Raw genomic sequence first — 23,503 nt, 5'->3', positions numbered from 1 at the left:
AGTAAGCGCCGCAGAGATGCATTGCATAGAGGTGTAAAAAGAGGCGTGGCCTCAGAACACCTGTCTGCAACACAGCTCCCTGGCGCATACTGGAGATACCTGTTGGGCTAGTTGGCCCTCAGGGACCCTCAGTATTGAAGGGGAATTAATTCCCCAACTTACACCTGGCCAGGGGGTGCGTTTGCAGAGTGCTGCAAGGAGAGGGCGTGGCCTCCGGCACAATGCCGGTCTTTTATTTATTTAATTTTTTTTAAGAAGGAGGGTTGTGTGGCCCCCCTTCTTTTTCTTTTTCTAATTTACTGGCCCTGGGGACCCCATCCCCCAGGGCCTGCACCCTAATTTTTTTTGTTGAAAAAAAAAAATTTGGCCCTCCCAAGGCCTTAATCGTCCCCGGGGACCCCAACCCCCGGGTCATGGCCTTTTTATTTTTTTTAATTCTTTAAGAGGAGGCTGCGTTGCCCCCCTCCTCAGGCCAATTTTGGCCCCGGGGACCCCATCCCCCGGGGCCGTCCTTTGTTTTTTATTATTTAAAAAAAAAATATATTGATAGAAACACCTAGGACATGCTGGACAAACCGTATGTACCTATCACCATGACGATTTGCGTGATATTCATTAAAAGGCGACTATGCATAGAATGAATTCACATGGAATGTATTTACACCGCTAGTGAAGCTCTGACGTGACTGACGCCCTACCGTGCCTAATCCCGGCGCCCCCGCCGGTGGGTACTCTCCAAGTAGACACCCTTGTCATTTATTTATACAAACATGGGTAGCTATTGACGGGCACATTTAATATACACGCACACCAAGCCATTCAAAGGGGATTCGACAAAAATTCGACCAAACTATGCAAGAAACCCCCCTCACGGGTAATAAAACACACATCCAACGCCGGATGTGTAATACTTTTTATTTTACTCTCTGGAAAGGAGACGAACCTCACTTGAGAGTCACAGCGTGCTCCTGGCTGAGCCCAATGCTGTGTTACACCCACCAGTGCCCGCCGAGTGCCTCACACCTCTGTGTTGTATTACACCAGCTAGTGCGTATGCTATGACACTCTCTAGCCCATGTGCACTGTAACACCACCCCGTGAATACACTTGCCTTCGCACGGGTTATATTGCCCCATCTAACGTGCCTTTCTCGATGCCTATGTTATAACACACAGCGCTATGCTTTACATATTACAATCTGGGATCCATATCAAGTCAAGTCAAAATTCTTTATTCGAAATGTAAAAACATTATCATAAAAGTACAATAAAATCATATTAAAACATCATAAATGACATAAAAAGTTTAAAAGGAATAATAATAAACATAGTTTTAGTGTTGAAACAACCCTTACGAGATTCATTTAATGGAGGGAAAAGATACATGACGTAGAAGAGAGCATTCATCATCTATATCTGCATAGAAGCCCTTGTTATTACAATCTTTTTCAGATAGGGAGAGACCACTGCGATAGTTAAAGGGCTATCTAGTGCTTTCATTTTAAGATAAGCTGCCCTACAGGAACGTAATCCCCAAGATTTAAGCAATGGTTTCAAATAAATAACCCTTTGCAATTGGTAGAACTTACAAAATAAAATGCAATGAATGTTAGATTGCGATGACAGACCATCACATGGGCATTTCTCCAAGTTTCTTGACCAACTATTCTGATTAGGGAATGTCAACAGTCTGAAAAAGGTATCAGTACGAAAGCGGGTCACAAGCATACGGGGAAATGGAGAGGGAATTAAAGATAGATATTGTTGCATCCCTTCGACAGTGGTGGAAAGTTGGTACTCCAACACGGTATGCTTAGAGTTTTCAATGAGCCGACGACGATTAGCCAGATGGGTAGCGACTAATCGTTTTAAGGTAACTCTAGGAATATTATTTAATGTAGAGGGATCAGTAAAAAATTCTGGGTGCCCTATATCACGTGACAAGTTTCTGACGTAATTCAACCATTTGAGGCTATCAGCCTCACTCAAGCTGAGACAATCCATGATAATTTCCCTGTTAAAGTGTGTTTTAGGAGTGGTCCAAACTTTATGCCATAAAATAATAGGAGCAGATTTTATGGTATCAGTGATATATGTCAAACCAAGTTCATGGTGCATTACAAAAACAGAAGTACCACGTGGAGTGGCCAGGAGGTAGCGCAGGAATAAATTCTCGGAGCGCTGTATATGAACTGCCGGATCAATTCCCCAAATCCCGGATCCGTATGTTCCAGTCGAAACACACTTGGCACGATAAATCTGTGATAAAGGGTTGATCGGGCGTCCCCCCAGTTTTTTTGAGAAATTAATCAGGGCTCCTATAGCTTTAGAAAATGCAGCTCCTCTAGCTTGGGCAGCAGCCCGCCAGGAGCCCTTCTTCTCAAAAGTAATGCCCAGGTAGGGAAACCTATCAACACTTTCAAGCTTATTGCCGTTTATAAAAACGGAGCATTCTCTTTTCCCTATTCCTAGGCCACAGGACATGGTGAAAGTTTTGGACGCATTGATTTTTAAGCCTCGCTGTGACATGAACTCAGTGAAATCATTTACTGCTCTTTGAAGGCCCATGCGGGTCTGTGACATAATTGCTGCGTCGTCCGCGTAGAGTAATATGGGTATGGGTTTCCCATTTATAGTGGGGTAGTCGTGATAGTTTCTATTAAGATGCTTGCTGACAGAATTTATGTAGAGGGTGAAGAGTAAGGGGGCTAAAATACATCCCTGCCTAACACCTCTTTTAATATAAAATCTATCCGAACACTCTCCCTGTCTGCCATATCTGACACGTGCTGATGCTCCCCTGTAAAGCTCTTTAATAAATGCGAGGATAGGGGGCTCTATGCCAATCTTGACAAGGGATTCCCAGAGAAGCTCATGGTCGACGCAGTCAAATGCAGAGCTACGGTCTACAAAGGTGGCAAAGAGGTTCCCCTTTTTTGCTTGGGTATATTTAGCAATAATAAGGGTCAAATTCAAGCCTTGCTCAATAGTGCCTCTGCCTTGTCTAAAACCGTATTGTAATTTTGAAATTATGTCATGTTCACCCAGCCAAGCATGAATCCGGTTTAAAATAATTCGCCCTGCGACTTTCATAAGAGAGTCAAGCAATGAAATTGGGTGATAATTAGAAGGGTTGTTCCTATCACCCTTCTTAAAAATCGGCACAACAACCGCTTCAGGCCATGTGTCAATAAAACCTGTTTTATTTAAAGAATTTAGGACATTAGTAAGTAAAGGAGCCCACAGGTCCAGCTGTGATTTAAAAACGTCAATAGGTACACAGTCAGGGCCAGGAGCCTTCCCCGAGGGACTTTCTTTTAGGGCCATAAGCACCTCAGCACAATCAAAAGTGAGATCTAAAGGAAAAAGGGTAGGGTCATTCAACTCTTTATGATGGTTATAGTGAAGATCCAGACTATCTGTAGGCGCTATGTAATCTATTGGATCGTATAGTGCGCCAAACTGGCTGACCCAAGTTTCAGCAGTTATAGCAATCTCAATCTTCACAGCCCGTGTACACTGCAGGAAGGGGGCATTGACCGCTTTCCAAAAGGCGGTATTGTCCCTGCTACTGGAGGCTTCCTGTAAGGCTAGCCAGGCCTCTGCTTTTAGCTGTTTTGTTTTTACCACCCGTGCTTCACGGTATTTTTGTCTGGCCTGCCGTATTTCCAGCTGATTTCTAGGTTTGGTTTTTAAGGTAGTTTTTAAGTGTTTCAAAGCTTTTGAACAGGACCTATCAAACCAACCTATGCTGCCTTGTGAGGTTCTCCTCGGTGCTCTAGCAAGTAAATTCTTAATCTCCGCCGAGATAACAGAAAAAGCCTGACTGATTGCCTGAGGGGTCTCTAGAGTGGACAGGCATGTCTGTATATGCTCATATGTGTTGTTAATCAGAGAATTAAGAAACACTGAAGGGACTACTTTGTCCCATTTAAGGTAAAGCCCCATTGAAGTTCCTAGAGTGAGTGGCGGTGTGTGAAACGAGTTTAACCTTAGATCGTCATCAGCGGTTGTAGTTAGTTTTAAAGTCACCGCTAATGGATAGTGGTCACTAATGGCGCAGTCCAGTGTCTCCCAGTTTGATATAATCTCTGGGTACCTGGAGGATATCAAGGTATAGTCAATTATAGAATTGCAACCTCTCCCATTAAAGGTAGGTTTAAAACACTTCGGTGGATTACACAGCTCATTCATGAAGGATAAATTGAAATAGGATGTTATGCCATTTAGAAGGTCACCTAATTTAGAATGTAGAAAATGGGAAGTGGTGGCACCTCTGATAGAATCCAGACCACAGGTACCTCCATTGCTCAGTGAGCACAAAGAGCAATTAAAATCGCCTACCCACATGAGCAGCATATCAGTTTGAAGGTGGGACTCAACTTTAATTAAGTCTTCCTTTAAGCCATTGAGGACCCGGTCATGGTGGGAACTGGAAATGTTATTATAAAAGTTTACCAGGATAATGTCCTTACAACGACTGCCTTTTAAGGAAATAATCTGGTAATTTTCCGTCCCAATGAAATTGGTATGTGATATTCCGGATTCTACGGATATATAAGTCGCTAATCCACCCCTGTTCCTGCCATGTGAGCTAGAGAGTGCTGGGGTATGTAGGGTCTTATATCCTAAAAGGTGGAGTTCATTAATATTCCATGTTTCCTGCAAACAGATAACACTGAAAGGTGAAACAACTTGAACCCATAAGGGGTTCGTCAGCTTGTCGAGGAGACCTGCCACGTTCCAAGACAATAGGTATTTGGCCAATGGGCTTTTTTTAATGGCAGTATTACCGCTCATAGCGCCCTTGGGGTACTCAGTGGTATCCAGTGACTGGCAAGAAACTGAGGAAACTAAAGAGCATAGGGTATCATCAATCTGGTGTTGGGTCAGAGATGGGTTAGAAGGTAAACCATCACTAGGTGAACTATGCTCAAGGTTTAAAGAGTGGAAATCAGTGGATATTTTTATCTTGGTTTCAAGCTTACGGGGACTCGTAGGGTTGATCTTATGATGTAAAGGATCGATATCCAAAAGGGTTTGAGAAGGACTCCAGGTGACAATTTTGCTAATCTCATTAACCGCATTTGGGAGTCAATCTAAATCGTCCAGACCCGAAAGAATGGCATATCTGTTTGAGGTTGGAAGGGACTAATAAAGAGGTTCTGCATTCGCCGTGCGTAGTGAATGTGGTTTAGGTGGGTTTAACAAGAGAGAGCGAGGGTAAAAATAACTTAGGGCATGTGTCGAAATGCCTGCACCATTGGATGGAGTATACCAATCTACAATATGGCGCAGTACCCTACGGTCTCTAAAGTTTATAATGATCGCATCTCCTTTAATGTCCTTTGGTCTATAACCCACCTAACCCAATCTTCTTACGTGGAGTATTTCACCATAGATGTCATTGGGAAGTGGCCTATTTTTACTCAGCCAATGGACCACCTTATTTTTAAGCTCCTGATGTCCCTCTGTTTTACCCATAGTCAATTCAGGAACGCCTGTAAGTATCACCACATATGGGGCTGCTTCTGGGGGCAGATCGATATGATCAGTCTTTCCTTCCTTACCAAGCTCGGGTGACTGTATGTTAACATTATCACGATGAAAATCTGCCAGTCTGTGCGTTTTCTTAACTCTGGAATATTTTTTGCCAGGAACACAATTCTCCGATATGGGTATGGCGGCAGGAGAATTTGCCGTTCTAGATGATAATATTGGCTGACTGACATTTTGATCTGGTGAAATATGCCCAGTATTTAAGGAATGAATGGGATTTTTTAAGAGACTGATGTTTAAGTCCCTGTTGGATGCGGTGAGTAAGGCAATAGATGTTTCCAGGGACGTTAGCTGAATAGCAATGTTTTTGATTCTCTCCACTAATGGTGAAAGTAACCATTTCACCAGGTGCTCAATGTCAGTTAATAAATTGGGAGAATGTAACGTACATGACTGAGTGTATTCTTGCAGAGATTCTGCAGGTATTGGAGTCACCTTAGTTTGGAGAGTCGACTTGGAGGAAGGTAAATGAAAGATTTTCCTCCGTTTTGTTGTTTGCAATGTTGGATTAGCAGGAATTTTGACAATGGTAGATTTACTCCTAGGGCCCTTTTTCTTAGTTTTCCTTACGCTTTTAATTGGAATTTGATCCTCAATTGAGTTATCAGTTATATATTGAGTATCTGAGGTATACCTAGTATTAACCTTGGCAGCAAGAGATGTATCAGTTGCATCATGGGGCTGCGAGGTAGAGTCCATGTCAAGTGCAGAGTCCATGGCTGGAATAGTGATTGTGGTGGGTGAGGGAGCGTTCTCAATAAGGCCTAAAGACGAACGTTTTTGGAAGAGTGGGTCCAGAGACAAACGGCGTTCGGTTATAGCTATCTCCTGCTCTAATACGGTAGCAGCCCTAGTGATGAAATGGTCTAAGGTCCCCCTGACTGAACCCCCCACCACGGATTTCCTAATTTGGGTTAGGCGAGTAGTCATGGTATAACAGTGATAGGCAAAACAATGTCACACTATAAGGTAATACAATACAGCAAGATATCAGCACTTTAACAGACAAGTCTTACTTATGTGTTTCAGAACCAATGGACAAGAGAGATAGCCCAGCCCGGCCTCTGTCGGCCTTGGACGGCCGTAGACGGCCTGCCCTTTGCCCGGGCTTAGCCCGGCGCGTCCCGCGCGCGTCCCGCGAAGCGGGAGGCGCGAGGTGCTCTTAAGACTGCTGCCAGAGGAAGGGAGGGGCTGCAGCTGGTGTCACTCTGCCCCTGAGGTCTGCTGGTACAGGTAGTTACCACGGCTAAACAAAGTCAATCAGCACTCCGTGCGCTGCGCGTCCCGCGAGGCGCGAGGTGCTCTTAAGACTGCTGCCGGAGGAAGGGAGGGGCTGCAGCTGGTGTCACTCTGCCCCCGAGGTCTGCTGGTACAGGTAGTTACCACGGCTAAACAAAGTCAATCAGCACTCCGTGCGCTGCGCGTCCCACGAAGCGGGAGGCGCTCTTAAGACTGCTGCTGGAGGAAGGGAGGGGCTGCAGCTGGTGTCACTCTGCCTCCGAGGTCTGCTGGTACAGGTAGTTACCACGGCTAAACAAATTCAATCAGCACTCCGTGCGCTGCGCGTCCATATCTTTGTCACAGTGCATATGCAACGTTACACTCCCCAGCACATATTTTATATTACAACTTTAGAGATTAGTTAGGTTACACAACACTACCCTGTGCATATTACACTCCAAGGCGCATATCGCATAGCACGCGCTAGTGCCTGTGCTATCTCGCGCTCTCCAATGAATCTGTCATTGCGCACAATGTATTGCATAATATATTTCACGCCCGGTTCATCTTATATCACACTTTTTGGTGCATAGTTTATACCATATACTATATCTAGTTTTCATTTTCAATCGTGCTCTCAGGACTATTTTCTATATAACACTGCGTCCACCTACCCTTTTCACAGGCATTACATTTTGCAATGGGGGGTGAAGGGTCAGGGGGTATTTCTGCCAAGTGAGCCCGGAGTCACAGTCACAAACGTCCTCTTCTTCCTGAATAAAAGTGAGATTATGCTGCATACTTGTTCATATTTTAAGTAGTTCGCACAGACACACATTTTAAAAACAATAAAGTTCCTAATACCCACCTTCTCTGAACAGTTAGCTTGCTGCCCCATCCACCTCCTCCCTATTCTCTGTTGTCTGAATCCATGGACTAGCCTCCTCCCTCCTGCGTGCATGGTTTGATGTGCTGCCACTGCCCTCCATTTAGCATGATGTACCAGTCCACTCCTCCTGCCCTGCATTGCCCAATTCTATGGCCCATCATTGACCTCCTGCTTAGCCTCTGTGCTTAGCTTGCTGCCCCTGTTCTCCTTCCCCCTGCCCTCCGATGTTTTTGTGCATGCCCCTGCTCCATCATTTTTGCCCACCATGTTCCATGGACCTGCCACTCCTATCTACTCTGAGTGTTCTGTTGAGCTGCTACTCCCCTCCCACCTGCCTAGAATTGTCAGATGACTGTAACCTGTCCCTGCCACCTCCACCCTGCCTGTCCACATGCCATGCCCCTATCCCCTTCCTCCTGTCCTCCATGGTCCATTTTACTGCCACACCCTTCTGGCCTCCCTGGTCTGTTGTGCTGCAACTGCTCCTCCTGCCTGCCCCGCGTGGTCTGTTGTGAGGCCCCTTCCCCTGAACTCTCTTGTCTGTGCCCAGGTCCTGACCCTCCCTTCTATCCTCCATGGTCCTTTGTGCATGCCCCTGCACCCTCCTTCTTGCCCATCATAGCCATTGTGCTTCCACTAACCCTCCCGCTTGCCATGCATGGTCTTCTGTGCTGCCATGGCCCCTCCCACCTTCCCTGTGTGGTCAGCTAGCTGCCCCTGACCCCCTCCCACCGTCCCTCCATGGTCTGTGTGTCTGCCATCATAGTCTCATTGTTGCTCTCCATGGTGTGTCTTGTTTCTAGTTCCCATCCTGCCTGACCTCCGTGGTCATCTTGCTGCTCCTGCCCTGCCCCCTTGCCCCCAGCCCTCTGTTTCCATGTGCAGACCCCTATTCCCTCCCTCCTGGCTTGGCTGTTCCATTGTAATGCCCCTGATCCGTCCCTCCTGCCCTTTATGTTCTGTTATGCTGCAGCTTTCTCTCCTATCTGTCCATTATGGTCAGCTAGCTACCATTGCCTCTTTCCCCTCTGTTCTCTGTTGTCCATGTGCATGGTCCTGTCCCCTCCCTATTGCTTTCTATGGATTGTTGTGCTGCACTCCCGTCCCGCATGCGCTGTGTGGTGTATTGTGCTGTTGCAAACCCTGATACCTGCCCTGTAGGGTCAGTTTGGTGCACCTCTCCATGTCCCTCTTGTCCTCTGTTATCCGAGTCCATGTCCCTACCCCAATTCCTCCTGCCTACCATGATCCAATGTACCATACTTGTGAACATTTTGAACTTGGTAAAAACTGGGGTATTGATTTTCCCCTTTGAGTTACATTGAAAAAGAGGAGATTGTAGAAAGGAGACAGATCAAATAAAGCCCATTTGAGCTTTATAAACATTGGACGTTTCCTGGCTGAAACAGGTCTGTTGGGATGTATGGTTTTACTACCATTGCCTCTTCCTTCTGCCCACAATGGTCTATTATATTGCCACAGCCTCTCTTGCCAGTCCTGTATTGTTGGTTTGTTGCGCCTGCCCCCCTTTCCACTGCCCTCCATAGTCTGTTGTGCTGCCACTGCCCTTCCTGCCTGCCCAGTGTGGTCAAATTGTTGCCTCTGCACTCTCCTACCTGCCTTCAATTTTCAGAGTCCATGCCCCTGGCCTCTGCCTCCCAACAGTATCCCAATGAACAACTAGATTGCTAAAATTCTATATTTACTACAAAAGTGTGGAACGCCTGACGTCATCTTGATGTAATCAAAACTAATACCTAGAGTATTTCCTTTAGAAATTACATATATGAGAGGGTCTTATTTGCATCAAAATTATGGTTAGTGCTCTAAAAAGTAAAATGAGGACATATTTTCTGAGTTTTCAAATAGCGACAAAGAACTTTTAAATTATTTGTAATCTTTATGTTTTTTTATCCAGTTGACCACTTGATTAAATGTTGCACCTAGGGGAGAGGATGCGGTGTTACTTCCAGAGCTGCAGACTTTGCAACTGGGGAACCAGGTTGGAGTTTCTGCTTCAGCTCAACATTCTGTGATTCTGGTCAAATCACGTAATCTCCCCATGTCTACAACCAAAATGAATTTGATCTTGTGTGATGTAACCAATGCTCATGTAAAGCACTCCAATACCTGACAAGTCTGCACTACATAAAACTGCAAATACACAAAAAATAAGTGTTTTGCACACTTCTGTCATTGGGCTACATGTGGGCTACATCTGGGTGATATTTGTGCTGCATTTGGGCTCTTTTGTCTCTGGTGGCCATCTTGGGAGATTTATTTGTTATGAAGTTTCCTAATTTCCTCATTTACTGCAGTCTCCTCAGTAGGAAATGCTTTCAGATTTTTACTTTGATTCCATCAAGAAGGTATTCAGATATGTCACACATTTGCCATAAATTCTGAATGTTAGCACTCTAGTTGATCATTAGATCAATGTAGTAAAGCTACTGCTCACCAGGGAAGTCTGCTGCTGGTATTCAAAGTGCATGTTTCAGTCTGCATGTCAGAATTGTTTTATGATATAGAAGAGGATTTGAGAAGTCAAAATGTGCCCTAATTTTTCTTTCTGCAGCACTAATCATACTTTCTATGGCAATATGAACCCCCTCGTTTTATTCCTTTTTAAATTAAATGTTTTAAGAGTTACCACTTTATTCCAACCAAGATGGCTTCAGGTGTGCCATACGTTTGTCATAAGTAGGACTGTTAGCGCTCTAGTTGTTCTTTAGAACACTCTGGTAAGCTGCAGTAGAACACAAAGGAATCAACTGACAGTCTCTGCCCTTGTTGGATGTACATGTTTTACTGAGAATGTCAGACTTTATTCTCACATGACTGAGAAAGATAATGTGAATTTACAGAAAATATGCTCTCAGTTTAGCTTATAGATCACCTTCCAAACCTCTGTGGGAAAAGCATGAGAAAATAGTTTTCTCTCAAACATGATTCATGATATCACAGCAGAAGGCTTTTTCACATGGTAAAATCACCTTAGAACACACCACAATTCCTAAAATGAGTATGGTACCATCAACAAATGATTTACAATGTAACTAAAGTCTTAAAACCTTCTATTAACTGCAATGCTTTTTAATGAGGTGCTATCATGTATATTGGTCCCAAGATGGCTGCCAACACTTCTTGGATGAAGTGCTGACAGCTAATCTGATCTCACGATGAGAAGTGTGGTTAGGCTCCGCCCAGATATATATGTGATTTTACTTTTGATTTTCTCAGGAACTACTGAACGGATTTACACCATTTAAGCAAAAGGCACGAGTCTGAACTGAGGACTACCTCTTTGCCAAATTTGGTGTAATTCCGTTCAGCACTTCGGGCTGTAGCTGCGTCAACAGGTCCTATGGGAAAATGCATGGGTAAAACGCGTTTTTGGACCCCCCTTTTTTCTCGGCCCCTGCTTGACGAGTCACCGTGAAATTTTCAGGATAGGAGCGGACCGGAGCTGGCCAAAAGTTTGGAAACTTTCGCGAAGATTCATCAATCGACTCCAACGTTATTCCAAATAGAAGATAGATAGATAGATAGATAGATAGATAGATAGATAGATAGATAGATAGATAGATAGATAGATAGATAGATAGATAGATAGATAGATAGATAGATAGATAGATAGATAGATAGATAGATAGATAGATAGATAGATAGATAGATAGATAGATATACATCCATACATACAAAGTCATATTCAAACATTTTAAGCAAACAACAATTAATGTTTGTGGCAAGATGAATCAGTGCCGCTTTTTTCTGAGTTGTCTCTTGGCATGTTTGCCGGCTGTGGTGGTGGGGCACGGGTGGGGGAGGGGGGTTACAGAGTTGGGACCCCCTTAGAGACGCCACTGTAATGTTTAAAGTTTAGTGCTATAAAACAAAAGTGTAAAGTAAACTGGTACTACATAGTCACAGCCAAACATGAAGCATTTTTTTATATGGGCTGTGATTGGATGGTACATGTTTCACTTTATCCACAGATATTGTAGTGGCAAGAGGAGCCCGCTGTGAAGTAGAATGTGAATCTAGGTTGACACACTACACATGCACACAGGTACAAACAAAGATATACGCAGTCACACAGATCTACACACACTCACATATTTCCCCAAAAAGTGTAGTGTGGCCACTCTGAAAACAAAAAGCTCGCTGTCTCTTCGGTGAGACCAGCCATTTGTGACCTATTTCTATTAATTTTGTAGTTTTGTCTTACTTCTGCTTACATGTGATTTAAATATGTATATCAAAACCTGATTCACAAAACATTAACTGTGAGTGGGTTCCAGGAGTTGGACATGTTTACTCAAGGAACTATAAGCAATCTTTCCTTCTGCAAATTAATCACACCCACCTCAGCATAGAAAAGGCTTCATGGATATTCAGGTGAATCTCACATTTAAGCCTGGGATGAGACACACCTATTTAATGAAAATGATTTGTGAATCCGGCCCACTCTGTTTATCAGTCACCTGGCGCAGACATCACTGAGAAATAATTCTATATGTGTAAAATTAAGTAATCCAAATAATTGAGGAGACCATTGTAGAGTAAGTTTAATCCAGAGAATGAAATGTCCCATCCATCAACCAGGAGGAGCCAGGTGCAACTGACCCAACTAAACATGGGAGATTCCATCACCATGATGCTAATCAAAGGAAAACACAAGCAAGCATAGAACATGCACTGGGAAACATAAGAATAAATGAGGATACTAAATTGTGCACTATATTACAAGAAGCTAATCATGCTTCAGAATGCAACCAAGATAAAAAGTTTCACAACACAACAAGTAGAAGGTTTTAGAAGACTTGAGAAGCACTCAATTAATTTAATCAGGTACTCACCTTACAGTTTTTCCACCAGTATTTCCTCTTCAATTTGGCAGCACTAGTTTCAAACTGGGATGCACCCGCCTGTAGCGCATCTGCTCGATCGTCCAATTCCGAGAGCTTCTGGTCCCGCTCCAGAACCTTATCCACGTTTACCCGCATGATGTCCACCACCTGAAAGAAAAACAGCAGCAGTTATGAGATCCTGTGATCAAGCCAGTTTTTTTTCTAGTTTTTCTAATCTTTCTAGAATTTGCCAGAATTTTGTACATTGAATTATTGTACTTTTAGTGAAATCGACCTAAATTTGTTCAATCTCAGTACATATTCGTTTTTTCATGAAGGTCATCAAAGAAATAGAGAAGGGCTTGCAATGTCAAGTTGTATCCTGTTCAATCATTATAAATGACCAGTTGCAGAGAACCTTCTGCAATGGAGTGGCTTCACCATTTCAAGCCACTATGGTTTGCAAACCCATCAAGCCCATCAATCAAGTTCCACAAAAGGTTGTGTGGCTGCACCTAGGCTAATCAGAAGGGGTGGCTCCTCCGTTTGAGCGGAGTAGCATCGCCCCACTGCAATACCCCCAGAGATGAAAAATGAAATGGTAATGAATTTAATTCATTACAATTTTATTGTTCATCACCCCATCCCAAACGGAGCATCAGGACGGGGCGGGATGCTGCTGAATGGCAGCAGCAGAGAGCAGGGCACTTTCAGTTTAAAGTGCGCATGTCTTTTTGGCCGGCCGTCTTGTGATGGCCAGCCACACATGCACACTTTAAACCTCTCTAGCCCTGCTGGGTTACAGAAAGCAAAAACCTCCAGCGCTCTTCTGAGCGCTGATAGAGGCTGCTTCTACCAATCCTCGCGATGCTCTCATGCTGGTGAGAGAAGCACCAGGATTGGCTTGGGAGTTTGGAGCCTGGCTGCCTTGAGGAGAGAAGATCATGGAAGAGGGACGTCAGGCTAGCAGGTAAGAGCTTTCAATGTAATTTTTTTTCATGTCCCATCCGCCCCACCTCCCTAGGGACATGCCAGCCACCACTGCTAATCAGGCTGCTTTAAGAAATTATGTATGTGTGGGCCACCAGCAAGTCAAGGTATTTGCAACACTATTCTCCTCATCTGCTCCACAGATTTCGGGGACTTTAGGTCAAAATCCTTTTTGCAAATCCAGACACACATCATACAGATGACAAGGTTTGTTGTTTTGACATATGTATGTAAGTGGCGTGTTTCAAGCAAGTCAGATTGTAAAGATCTGAGTGTTTCCATGTGTTCTGATGTCCAAAATGGAATGGAAAAATCAGTATGAATTAATACATTAAGGGATTTTATGTGTTGAACGTAATCAGGTATGTACGTACTGCCAAAATTCAAAAATCCCAGTAGGGACTGCAATTTTTTAAAGTGTGTTTGAGGTTCCAATTGTGCACACTGCTCCAAAAGAAGGGGGGCAAGATTCTTTCCTTCACTGTTAAGTTCATATCCTAAGAAAAGGACACTGAGAAAAGCTGTGTTAAATTTTTTTAAGTTGAACTTGCAGCCAAGTTCAGCAAATCCCAATATTATGCGGCCTACTCTCGCCAAATGGGGTTTTAATTCATCGTCCGTTCGGTAGATGTCATCCACATAGGACAGACCATAATTGTCTATTTCATATTGCATGAAGAATTGACACAATTCGTGCTGCAAAAACTCGAGGACTGTTCTTATAGCCCATAGGGAGGCGTGAATAGCGCATTTGAAATACTAAGGCGCTAAATGCTGACCAGTCAAATTGTGACTGAATAAACTGCTGGAAATATCCAAAGTGGTTTTGTATTTTTTATGGACTACATTATTAATGAATGCCATACTATGTGTGTTTTGCACCGCAAATGTGTGTGTATGACTGTTCAAATATCTATAATCTAAGACAATGCAATAGGAATGATTAGGTTTCAGAACAGAAAAAAGAGGATTATTCATTTGAGATACTCAGGGTTCAATTCCCCCCCGGTGCTTCAGTTGGGCAAGAATTTCTTTAACGGGTGTTTTAGTATCCCATCTAATAGGACACTATGGTTGGACTTGACGTGTCGAGGGTATAGAAATGACATGGAAAGGGGAATCCTTATCCCAACCAGTATGGTTTACGATGAAGTGCAGGGGCCAATGCAAGGGCCAATTCAGATGCATAAGCACATTTGACTAAGTCTGGGACAAGGTGTGGAAAAGAAGGTAAAATCACATCGTCACCTTGGTGGGCTGCAAGAACAACAGGTGAGGGCCAATCGACCTCTTCCAGAAGTATGCCACAATATGTGGTTATATTGTGCCGAAATATTGTTTTAATGGTGCTTTGAACATCATCTTCAATTTGAATATCTAAGTGATATAGGCTGTATGGAGGGGCTACGCAAGTGTCCATGGTTTCAACCGTAATAAATGTTCGAGTTGCTTTCGCTACCAGAAATTGGTGGAGAGTCCAGCGTACTATGGTGACCTCTGCCACGGTGTCGAGGAAAGTCACCGCCCAACTCCTGTTCAGGAGGAGGGTTCTCACTGTCTGTAAAATATTTGGCAGTTAAATCTGCAACTTTATTTTTGTGAAAAGGGGTTTATATGGAGGAGGCCTGTCCTCCTTCTTTATCTTTACGTCAGACGAGCGTTTTATCTCCTTTTATGGTTTCACATACTCTTCTTGTCTGCGGTCAGATCAACCTCTTCTGTCGTACTGTTGATCAGAAGATTCTTGAATGGAGCGAGGGGAATGTGTATCAGGAGCCTGATTCCTATCCGGAGTCTCTATTGTAGTGCAATCACGAAAATTGTATAATCTTTCAGAGGACTCTGGGGGTAGAGAACCTCCACGTTGTCTACTTTTCTTTTGTTGTTGTTGAGATTTATCCAATTTTTTTTTAGCAAACTTACAAGCTGGTCAGGCATCCTTGTCAGAGCTAGGCTTGCCAAGTGGTGGTACTGAAGGTCTGGTTCCCAAACAATTGTGTCCTAAAGATGTATATACATTAGCAATGATAACCGGCAACTCACATTCGCAGTCGGCTACTGCATTAAGTCACTGGCGTATAGCCAAAGACGCTACTCCACTGTTAACATTAGAAAGAATCATTTCGGAGACAACCGGAAAATTATCCATGAGTTTCATCGCCAAATCGAGGGCAGGTCCTGCCCCATGCTCATACTGTATTTGTTTGAGGACGTTCAGTATAATGGCCATTGATGGAGAGCCCTGACAAAGGTTATACTGTGGCAAAAATAGTCCCCCAGGTGGTGTAGTCAGTTAGAGTGGGAAGCAGTCCCGTGAGTAAGTATATAGCCACAATTCTGTGCTTGTCTTGCGGCCCCGTAAGGGGAAGCACAGCTTCCAGTTGATTGTTTTTTTGGGCAATCCAAACCAGCATTTCCTCACGATGAGTGGGTTGTTTGCTCATAACTGAATATACAATTACAAGACTTATTACAGGCACTGCAGGCAACTAGAATTGCACTTGCAAGCCAAGTCTAGCTAAACCAGCTAGTGATGTACGTGAAATAAACTGAGTTAGACGTCTATATAGGATGACAAGAACATTATACAAAGCACAGGTTTGTATTAGATTCAAATTAACTTAATCTGGATACGGTGTATATCCAGCCAATGCCGGCCAAGTGGCCCCATCATTATTAACAGTACGCATTCGAACTGGCCCAGGCTCATGGGTAGGGATGCCATTAAATCAAGTCTGGTGTTCTCAAACTGTAAGAGGAATTTCAACAAGGAAATAAGGTCTATATGCTGCTGGTGCCTAGGATATAGTGTATTCATGAAGAGTGTTAATGTCCACAGCCAGAAATCTGACCCAGGAATAAAACATTAAAAGCGGAACGCAGTGTCCGCTTTTACTACGGAAAATACAGGCGCTCCTACATTAGGGACTCCATGTTGTTGTAAATGGACATATACTGCAGTTGGCCGCAATCACAATAGGCTGCGCCAAAGTAATTTATAACGGATTCAAAGCAGAGCACAGAGTATAAAACCTTTTAATAACCAAGCTTGAAAAACCAACAGAACTAGGTGCTACCTAAAAACTGTGGAGGATCCCCAACACCACAGATCTATCTGGTAAAAAGGTGCAAGGGTATTGTGGACAAGCACTACTCACGGTTCCTGCAAATAAGTACCTGACCGAAAAGTTGGAGGCGCCATGTTGCAGTAATTCTGCTCAGGAACAGATCTATGCATGGGACCATAGAATAACCACATGTAGGGACTGAGTCACCATACTGCCTCAGTCTATATTAGCCCAAGTCCAACTAGCTATAGTGTCTCACTCGCCCTCCTAACCTTTCCAGAGAAACACGTGAGTTGGCACCATGGAATACAATACTCTTGGTCCTCGCAGGGATCGCGGTAACAGGACACACCCTTTCACTCTCTCAATTGTACTTGTCCACATTTAGATAAACAAGAGACATGGAGGAAGTTTAGAATATGTATTTAAACTATCATGCCATAAGATGCAGCATGTGTGCCACAATTAGAAAAACAAATGGATAGCAAAACTATTGCTAACATGGTTAACAAACCATATACCATAAAAAGCCCGGTCAAGTTATAAAACAGATTAGCCTAAACCCCCCTTCCTAATGAAGTGAAATGATTATATATAAAAGACCTTAGCATACATTGATGGACGTTCTATATCTCAGCTGATGTGTTAATCTTGCCTCAAGACCTTCGATCAGTGTGTGTGTTTTTGGAACTCCTATCTTCAGTTATATGACAAGACATGTTTGCTCACACAGCATCTGCATTCTCATGTTATGTCTAGGTGCTAGTGTCTGACCAAAGAGAATAGCAAGAGACATTGTTGTTTGATCTTGCCTATGGTAGTCAGACTAAATACCAGGAAAAGAACAGAACACAAAAGAATATGCTGATTCTGTGTGGAAATATAATGTGGCACAACAGCGAGCATTGGTATATAGTAACGTGTGCAAAAGAAATGCAGCCTTCCATTCAAGAAACTAGGCTAATATAGGGAGAAAGTCAATGGGCCATGCAGGAAACACACAACAGTATGGGTGAGTGAGTGGGTGTGTGAGTAACTGTATAGGTGAATAAGTAGGTGGGTAAGTAGCCGTACGGGTGAGTGTGTGGCTGTTTGAGTGGCTGTGTGGGTGAGTGGCTGGTTGTATGAGTAGCTGTATAGGTGAGTGAGTGGTTTTGTGAGTGGCTGTATGAGTGAGTGAGTGGGTGAATGAGTGGCTCTATGGATGAGTGAGTGGTTGTATGAGTACTTGCATTGGTCTGCGAATGGGTATGTGACTGGTTGAATGGGTGTGTCAGTGGGTGTATGAGTTATTGTGTCAGTCTGTGAGTGTTTGTGCGAGTGATTCTGTGGATGATGTCATCAGTAATGTAATTTGAGATGTCATCAATGACGTCACTGATCATGTCATGAGTGATGTAATATCTGTGAGGTCATAAGCAGTGCATTGCAAGGCATGAGTTATAGTTAGCTGATATGAGACTAACTATAACGTCCTAGTAACCTTTGGTTTGTTCAGTGAAAAATATATATATATATATATATATATAAATTCACTGAAAAAACCATAGGTTTCGGGGGCATTATAGTTAGCTGGACATTTAACTTGTATAAATATGCCAAGCTGTATTGAAGAATCAGTGGGAGTATAAGTGTCTGGATGAAGGATTTACGAGGTGTGTGACTAATTGTATAAGTGACTGATTAAACGTGTCTTACTGAATGCATGCATTAGTGACTAAACTGAGTGAATGTCTGTATCAGTGTGTCTGTTGTTGTGTAAGCTAGTACATGGTTAGTCAGTAGCTACATGACAGTTTATACGGGTTATTGACTGTTTGCATGAGTATTTGTAACGGTGCCTGAGTGTGTGTGTGGGTGGGTTGGAGATGTGTGACTCTGTGCATAGATGTGTGACTAGTTGATTCACTGGGTGTATGGGTTCAAGACTGCATGTGGAAACAGCTCTATGACTGGGTGAGTGTATGTACGGGTGTGTTCATGAGTGAATGGAGACCTCAGTGGGACATGTAAGTAGCTACATATGTAAAAGGCAGTTTATGTGAGTAATGGTGTATATAAATAACTATATGTGACAGTGAGTAATTACGAAAGTGGCTGTATGGATGAGAGTGTACTTGTATCACTGATTATATAAGAGAGTAAGTATGCACTACTATCTGTATGAATTAGTGAGGTGGTGTGTGTGTATAACTGTATAGGCGAGTAAATGGGAGTGTGATTGATTCTTTACATGACTATCTAGGTCTGTGAGTAACTTCATGGATGAGTGGCGGTATGTGACTGTTTGAATAGGTGTATGACTGCATATGATAGTGTTGTATTGAGGAGTGACTGCATGTATAAGTGATTGTATGGGTGAATGAGTGGATGTGTGTGTAGACCTAAGAATCAGTGAGTGGGTATGTAGTAACTGGTATCGGTGTCTCTATGGTTTCAAAAATGGTAGTCTGTATTTTAGAATGGGTGTATCAAAGGTTATATTAGGGTGTGAGGAGGTGCATCGGATTATTACATGGATGATGTCATCAGTGATGCCATTTGAGATGTCATCAGTGATGTCATCAGTGATGTCACTGACCATGCCATGAATGATGTAATATGTGATGTCATGAGCAGTGCATTGCGGAGGCGCGAGTTATAGTTAGCTGAACTGACTATAACGGTGGAATTTCTATGGTTTAGTATGAGTAAAATGGCCAGCTAACTATAACGCCCCTGAAACCTATGTTTTTTTTCAGTGAATTTCTAAGGTTTTTTAAATGCAAATTTCTAATTATAACTTCTGTAAAACCTATGGTTTTTTCAGTGAATTTCAAAGGTTTTTTGAATGCTAATTTCTAACAACAATGTCCCTATAACCTATAATGTTTTTTTAAGTAAATTTTAAAAAGACGTGTATACTTTTTATAGTGAAAACTAACTTAACAGTAGTCTTTTATAACTTACAATTATGGCTCCTGGTTTTATGGTATTTATTTTTTGGGCAATTCCGTCTCTATTTATTCATATTTTTTTTTTTTTAAATAATTGTATCTGTATTTACCCATATATATTTTGGGTTTTGTGTAAAATTGAATCTGAAATGAGTATATTTCCACATTTATTTGTCTGATAAATATGCACTCATGCCTGAAGGACTGACTGTTTTAGTCATATAAACACTCTCAGATGATAAAATATGCACAACCTTGATATTAAAATGTGCATGTTTTCTTTTACGAGCATATATATTGCTGTTTAAGGCTCTTTACTCAAATTCTTTTATTGTTTTAACCCTTTTACTTTTAGAACAACTGACCTATTGGCCTGGTAGTCATGAGTGACAGCATTTAGAATCGCTCAAAAAATAACCAATAGGAAAATAAATAGTTTTCTGTCTGTATTTATCTGTAAAAATCAGTAAAAATGGAGAACAGGAAGCCCTACTTATAATTTAACAATGTTTACACCTTAATCAGCAGTAATTAACATATAAGTGTAGTAAAAGTGTAACGCAGCACCTATAATACCTAACTTCGAACAACAGTGTTCACAGTTCGATTCCCGGCTCGAGCAGCATATTAGCCCACCACTATCTCACTGTGGGCAACACCTTGCTTAATCTTCCCAGCGCCCCGTGCACCGGCACACCTTTCCAGAGGTAGCTGTACGCTTTACAAATGCTGGCATTTTTTTACTTTAACAGCATAGTGATGACAAATATTAGCACGTATTTTTTTTTTCTATTGTGAACGATATTTTTTTTTTATGTCTTCTATTTAGATGTTTTTAATCATGAGAATACAAATGACACAGTTTGCCGGGTAACAGTTTTTAAACTCTCCAACGTATGTACATATTAAGGCCCTTATACGTGTTAGGATGGAGATCGAAACCTTTACAGCTTCACATTTTGTAACTTTTCCCAAAACGTGCACAAGTTAAACAGTTAAAACGTGAGCACGTGAAAACTTAAAAACGTGACATCTAAATAGGCGGAGCCACATCTTCCTTCCAAAGACTACTCAATAACCAAAAAGTATATAAACCACACCTGTTGTTCGATTAGTTTCATTTTCACGAGTTATTTATCCGTGTCCATTCTATGATGCAGGTTCCCTTTTCTAGCGTTTGATTCTTGTTTTGTGGCAACAAAACATATTCAGGAGTTGTAAGTTGTTTGATTATGGCATAGTAGATATTTATAATACGTAACTATTTGTCAATATTTAAACATTTATATCTAGAAAAAAGTGTTATTGCATGTTTTGCCTTTTTTTCTATAACGTCAGCAGCTTGTTTTCAGAAACAGACAGATTATAGCAAACATTGCTCCTTTTCTGGCTCCTTTCAGCTTATATATTGTTACTTTCTATATTATAATATTGACACTGTACTTCACTTCAGAGCTGTTGGTGATCCGTCGGCACAAACCCTAAAGATTTATAATTAACATCACCAGCTTCCAGTTGTTAGTCTCTTTTCCCCTGGGGATCATATACTGTCAATATGTATATTATAATATGAACAGTCATGGTGATCTCAGAGGAGTTCATGACCCGTCGCCACGAAGATCAAACATTTCGAAGTCCCGGAGAAAAGAAGCTCTGAAAATATTCACTGCTCGAAAGCGTTTTGTTATTGATCTTCTGTTTTATTCATAACTTTATTTTCCTTTTCTTTTTACTGTAATAATGATGTCACTCGTTATATTGTAATAGACTGTCCTATTGTTACAGAAGAGGAATTTGAGATTTGTCGGCGCCATCTGAAATACAGCTTATAACATACTTGATCAGATATTTTTTCAGTGAACATATTTTACGAAATTGCAGTCTAAAAAAATATAGCTTTCATACATACTTTCTTTAAACATTTTCTGAATGTTATTTTCTAATTTCTATTTTTCTCAGTTGCGGTTCCTATTCACCTTCTCTCTGTAGAATATATAAGACCCGTACTGTATATTATAATAGTACTACCCTATATATTCCTAAATGAGTACGTGATTTGTTAGCGGAACAGTGTGCGACCTCTAAGCACTACGACAGAACATTCCCGAATTCTACAAAATACAAACTTGAAAAATGATAATGCATACATTTCTATGTAATATGAAGCCATTTGTGATAAACTGTTTTTTACTTGTTCTTCTGACCTCAGATGATGTAGTGCGTAAGTGTTTGTTGTAGAATTTCTTTTCTACTTTATCTAAAAGTAACTGATGCCCTCTTATATTATCAAGAATATGGGGCAACACTTTTACAAACTATAGCAGAAAAAAGGAGGGTGTGGCCACGCTTAAGTGATATTTTAAGAAATTCAATTTTTATTTGTCACCCCTTTAATATATACAGCGTCAGTATCCGAAGAAAGTTCATTTGTAATTGCTAAATAAAAACTGTTTCAAACCTAGACTGAAGTTTTCGCTGCGCAACCACACCTCCCCGTCAGAAAAGTAAACACCACATTATAAGTAAATAGTGCTCCTGGGAAGTATCCCACCCGAAAAACATAATAAAAAGAAGACCGCAACACACTTTGTTATTTTTCCGCCATGATTTGCACACCCCACGGCAATTATATAAATGGTCCTTAAAATATATAAAAAAACAATTTTTACCTTCACAATCCCTCTCCACCACCTTGTGACCACTGTACGGAGTTAATAGTGTTCCTACCCTACCCTCTACTACTTTGTTTTCCCGTACTCCTTTGGAAGTGCGTCACAAAATGGCTGACAACAGTGAACCGTTCCCACCCAATAAGGAGCAAACTTGTACTCGGAACACTTTAGCCAATAAAATGTCCATGTTGTTCCGCAGAGGAGGAGGGAATGGCTGCCAACACTTCTACTTTTAATGCTTCACAGCCAATGAACATTAAGCTTGGGAAGGTCCCGCTTGGAACACATTACCCAATGAGATGTCCCTAATACTCCACGGAGAGGGAAGGAATCGCTGACAACACTTCTACTTTCAATGGTTTACAGCCAATCAACATTAAGCTTGGGAAACTCCTCCTTGGAACACGTCAGCCAATCAGATGTCCCTCCTACTCCATGGAGGGGAAGTGAATAGCTGCCAACACTTCTGCTTTCAATAGTTCGCAACCAATCAACATGAAGCTCTGGAAGCTCCTCCTTAGAACACGTCAGACAATCAGATGTCCCTCCTACTCCGCGGAGGAGAAGGGAATACCTAGCAACACTTTACTTTCAATAGTTCGCAACCAATCAACATTAAGCTCTGGAAGGTCCTCCTTACAACATATGAGGGAATTAGATGTCCTTGCTACTCTGCGGAGGGGAAGTGAATGTCAGGAAACACTTCTACTTTCGATGGTTCGCAGCAAATGAACATTAAGCTTGTTGTTAGAACACCACAGCCAATAAAACGTTAATTTTGTTCCAAGCACAGATACAGAACATGCCCTCCCACATATTAATACATTTCCTATAACAAAGTGACTCTATCCGTGATAAAAGTGAACACTGCATAATAAATAAACATTATTCCACATTATATTAAAGGAAGGCCGCAATACAGCGTATTGTTGTTTTCCCAATATAATTTCCACAGCCTACTGCACCCCCCTCCCAACATAAGTAAAGTCCCGGGGCTGCGGGGGCCCCAGCGGGCCCCCGCTATTATTTTTTTTAAACTGCCCCCGGGATAGAGAACACTTTCTGCCTCATAATAATACATTTCCTGTAACAAAGTGACTCTATCCGTGATAAAAGTGAACACTGCATAATAAGTAAACATTATTCCGCATTATATTAAAGGGAGGCCGCAATACGGCGCATTGTTGTTTTCCCGATATAATTTTCACAGCCTACTGAACGCCCCTCCCAACATAAGTGAAGCACCTGGACTGCGGGGGCCCCAGCGAGCCCCCGCTTTTATTTTTTTACGAAATACCCCCAGGACCTAGCCCACCCAG

At 42.2% G+C, this 23,503-nt stretch overlaps 1 protein-coding gene across 1 annotated transcript in view; it reads right to left on the bottom strand.

Annotated features, from left to right (window-relative positions):
• LOC146785465 (vesicle-associated membrane protein 2-like) overlaps positions 1-23,503 on the bottom strand; it is a 324,297-nt gene that overhangs the window by 74,828 nt on the left and 225,966 nt on the right. Inside the window, exon 3 of the mRNA XM_085634527.1 lies at positions 12,528-12,686. Coding sequence (XP_085490653.1) covers positions 12,528-12,686 — 159 coding nt within the window. The remainder of the gene's footprint in view (positions 1-12,527; positions 12,687-23,503) is intronic.

The sequence above is a fragment of the Triturus cristatus genome, chromosome 11, assembly GCF_964204655.1.
Source record: "Triturus cristatus chromosome 11, aTriCri1.1, whole genome shotgun sequence".
Lineage (NCBI taxonomy): Eukaryota > Metazoa > Chordata > Amphibia > Caudata > Salamandridae > Triturus > Triturus cristatus.
The sequence above is the reverse complement of the archived record's forward strand: the minus strand, read 5'-3'. Positions and strand labels throughout refer to the sequence as shown.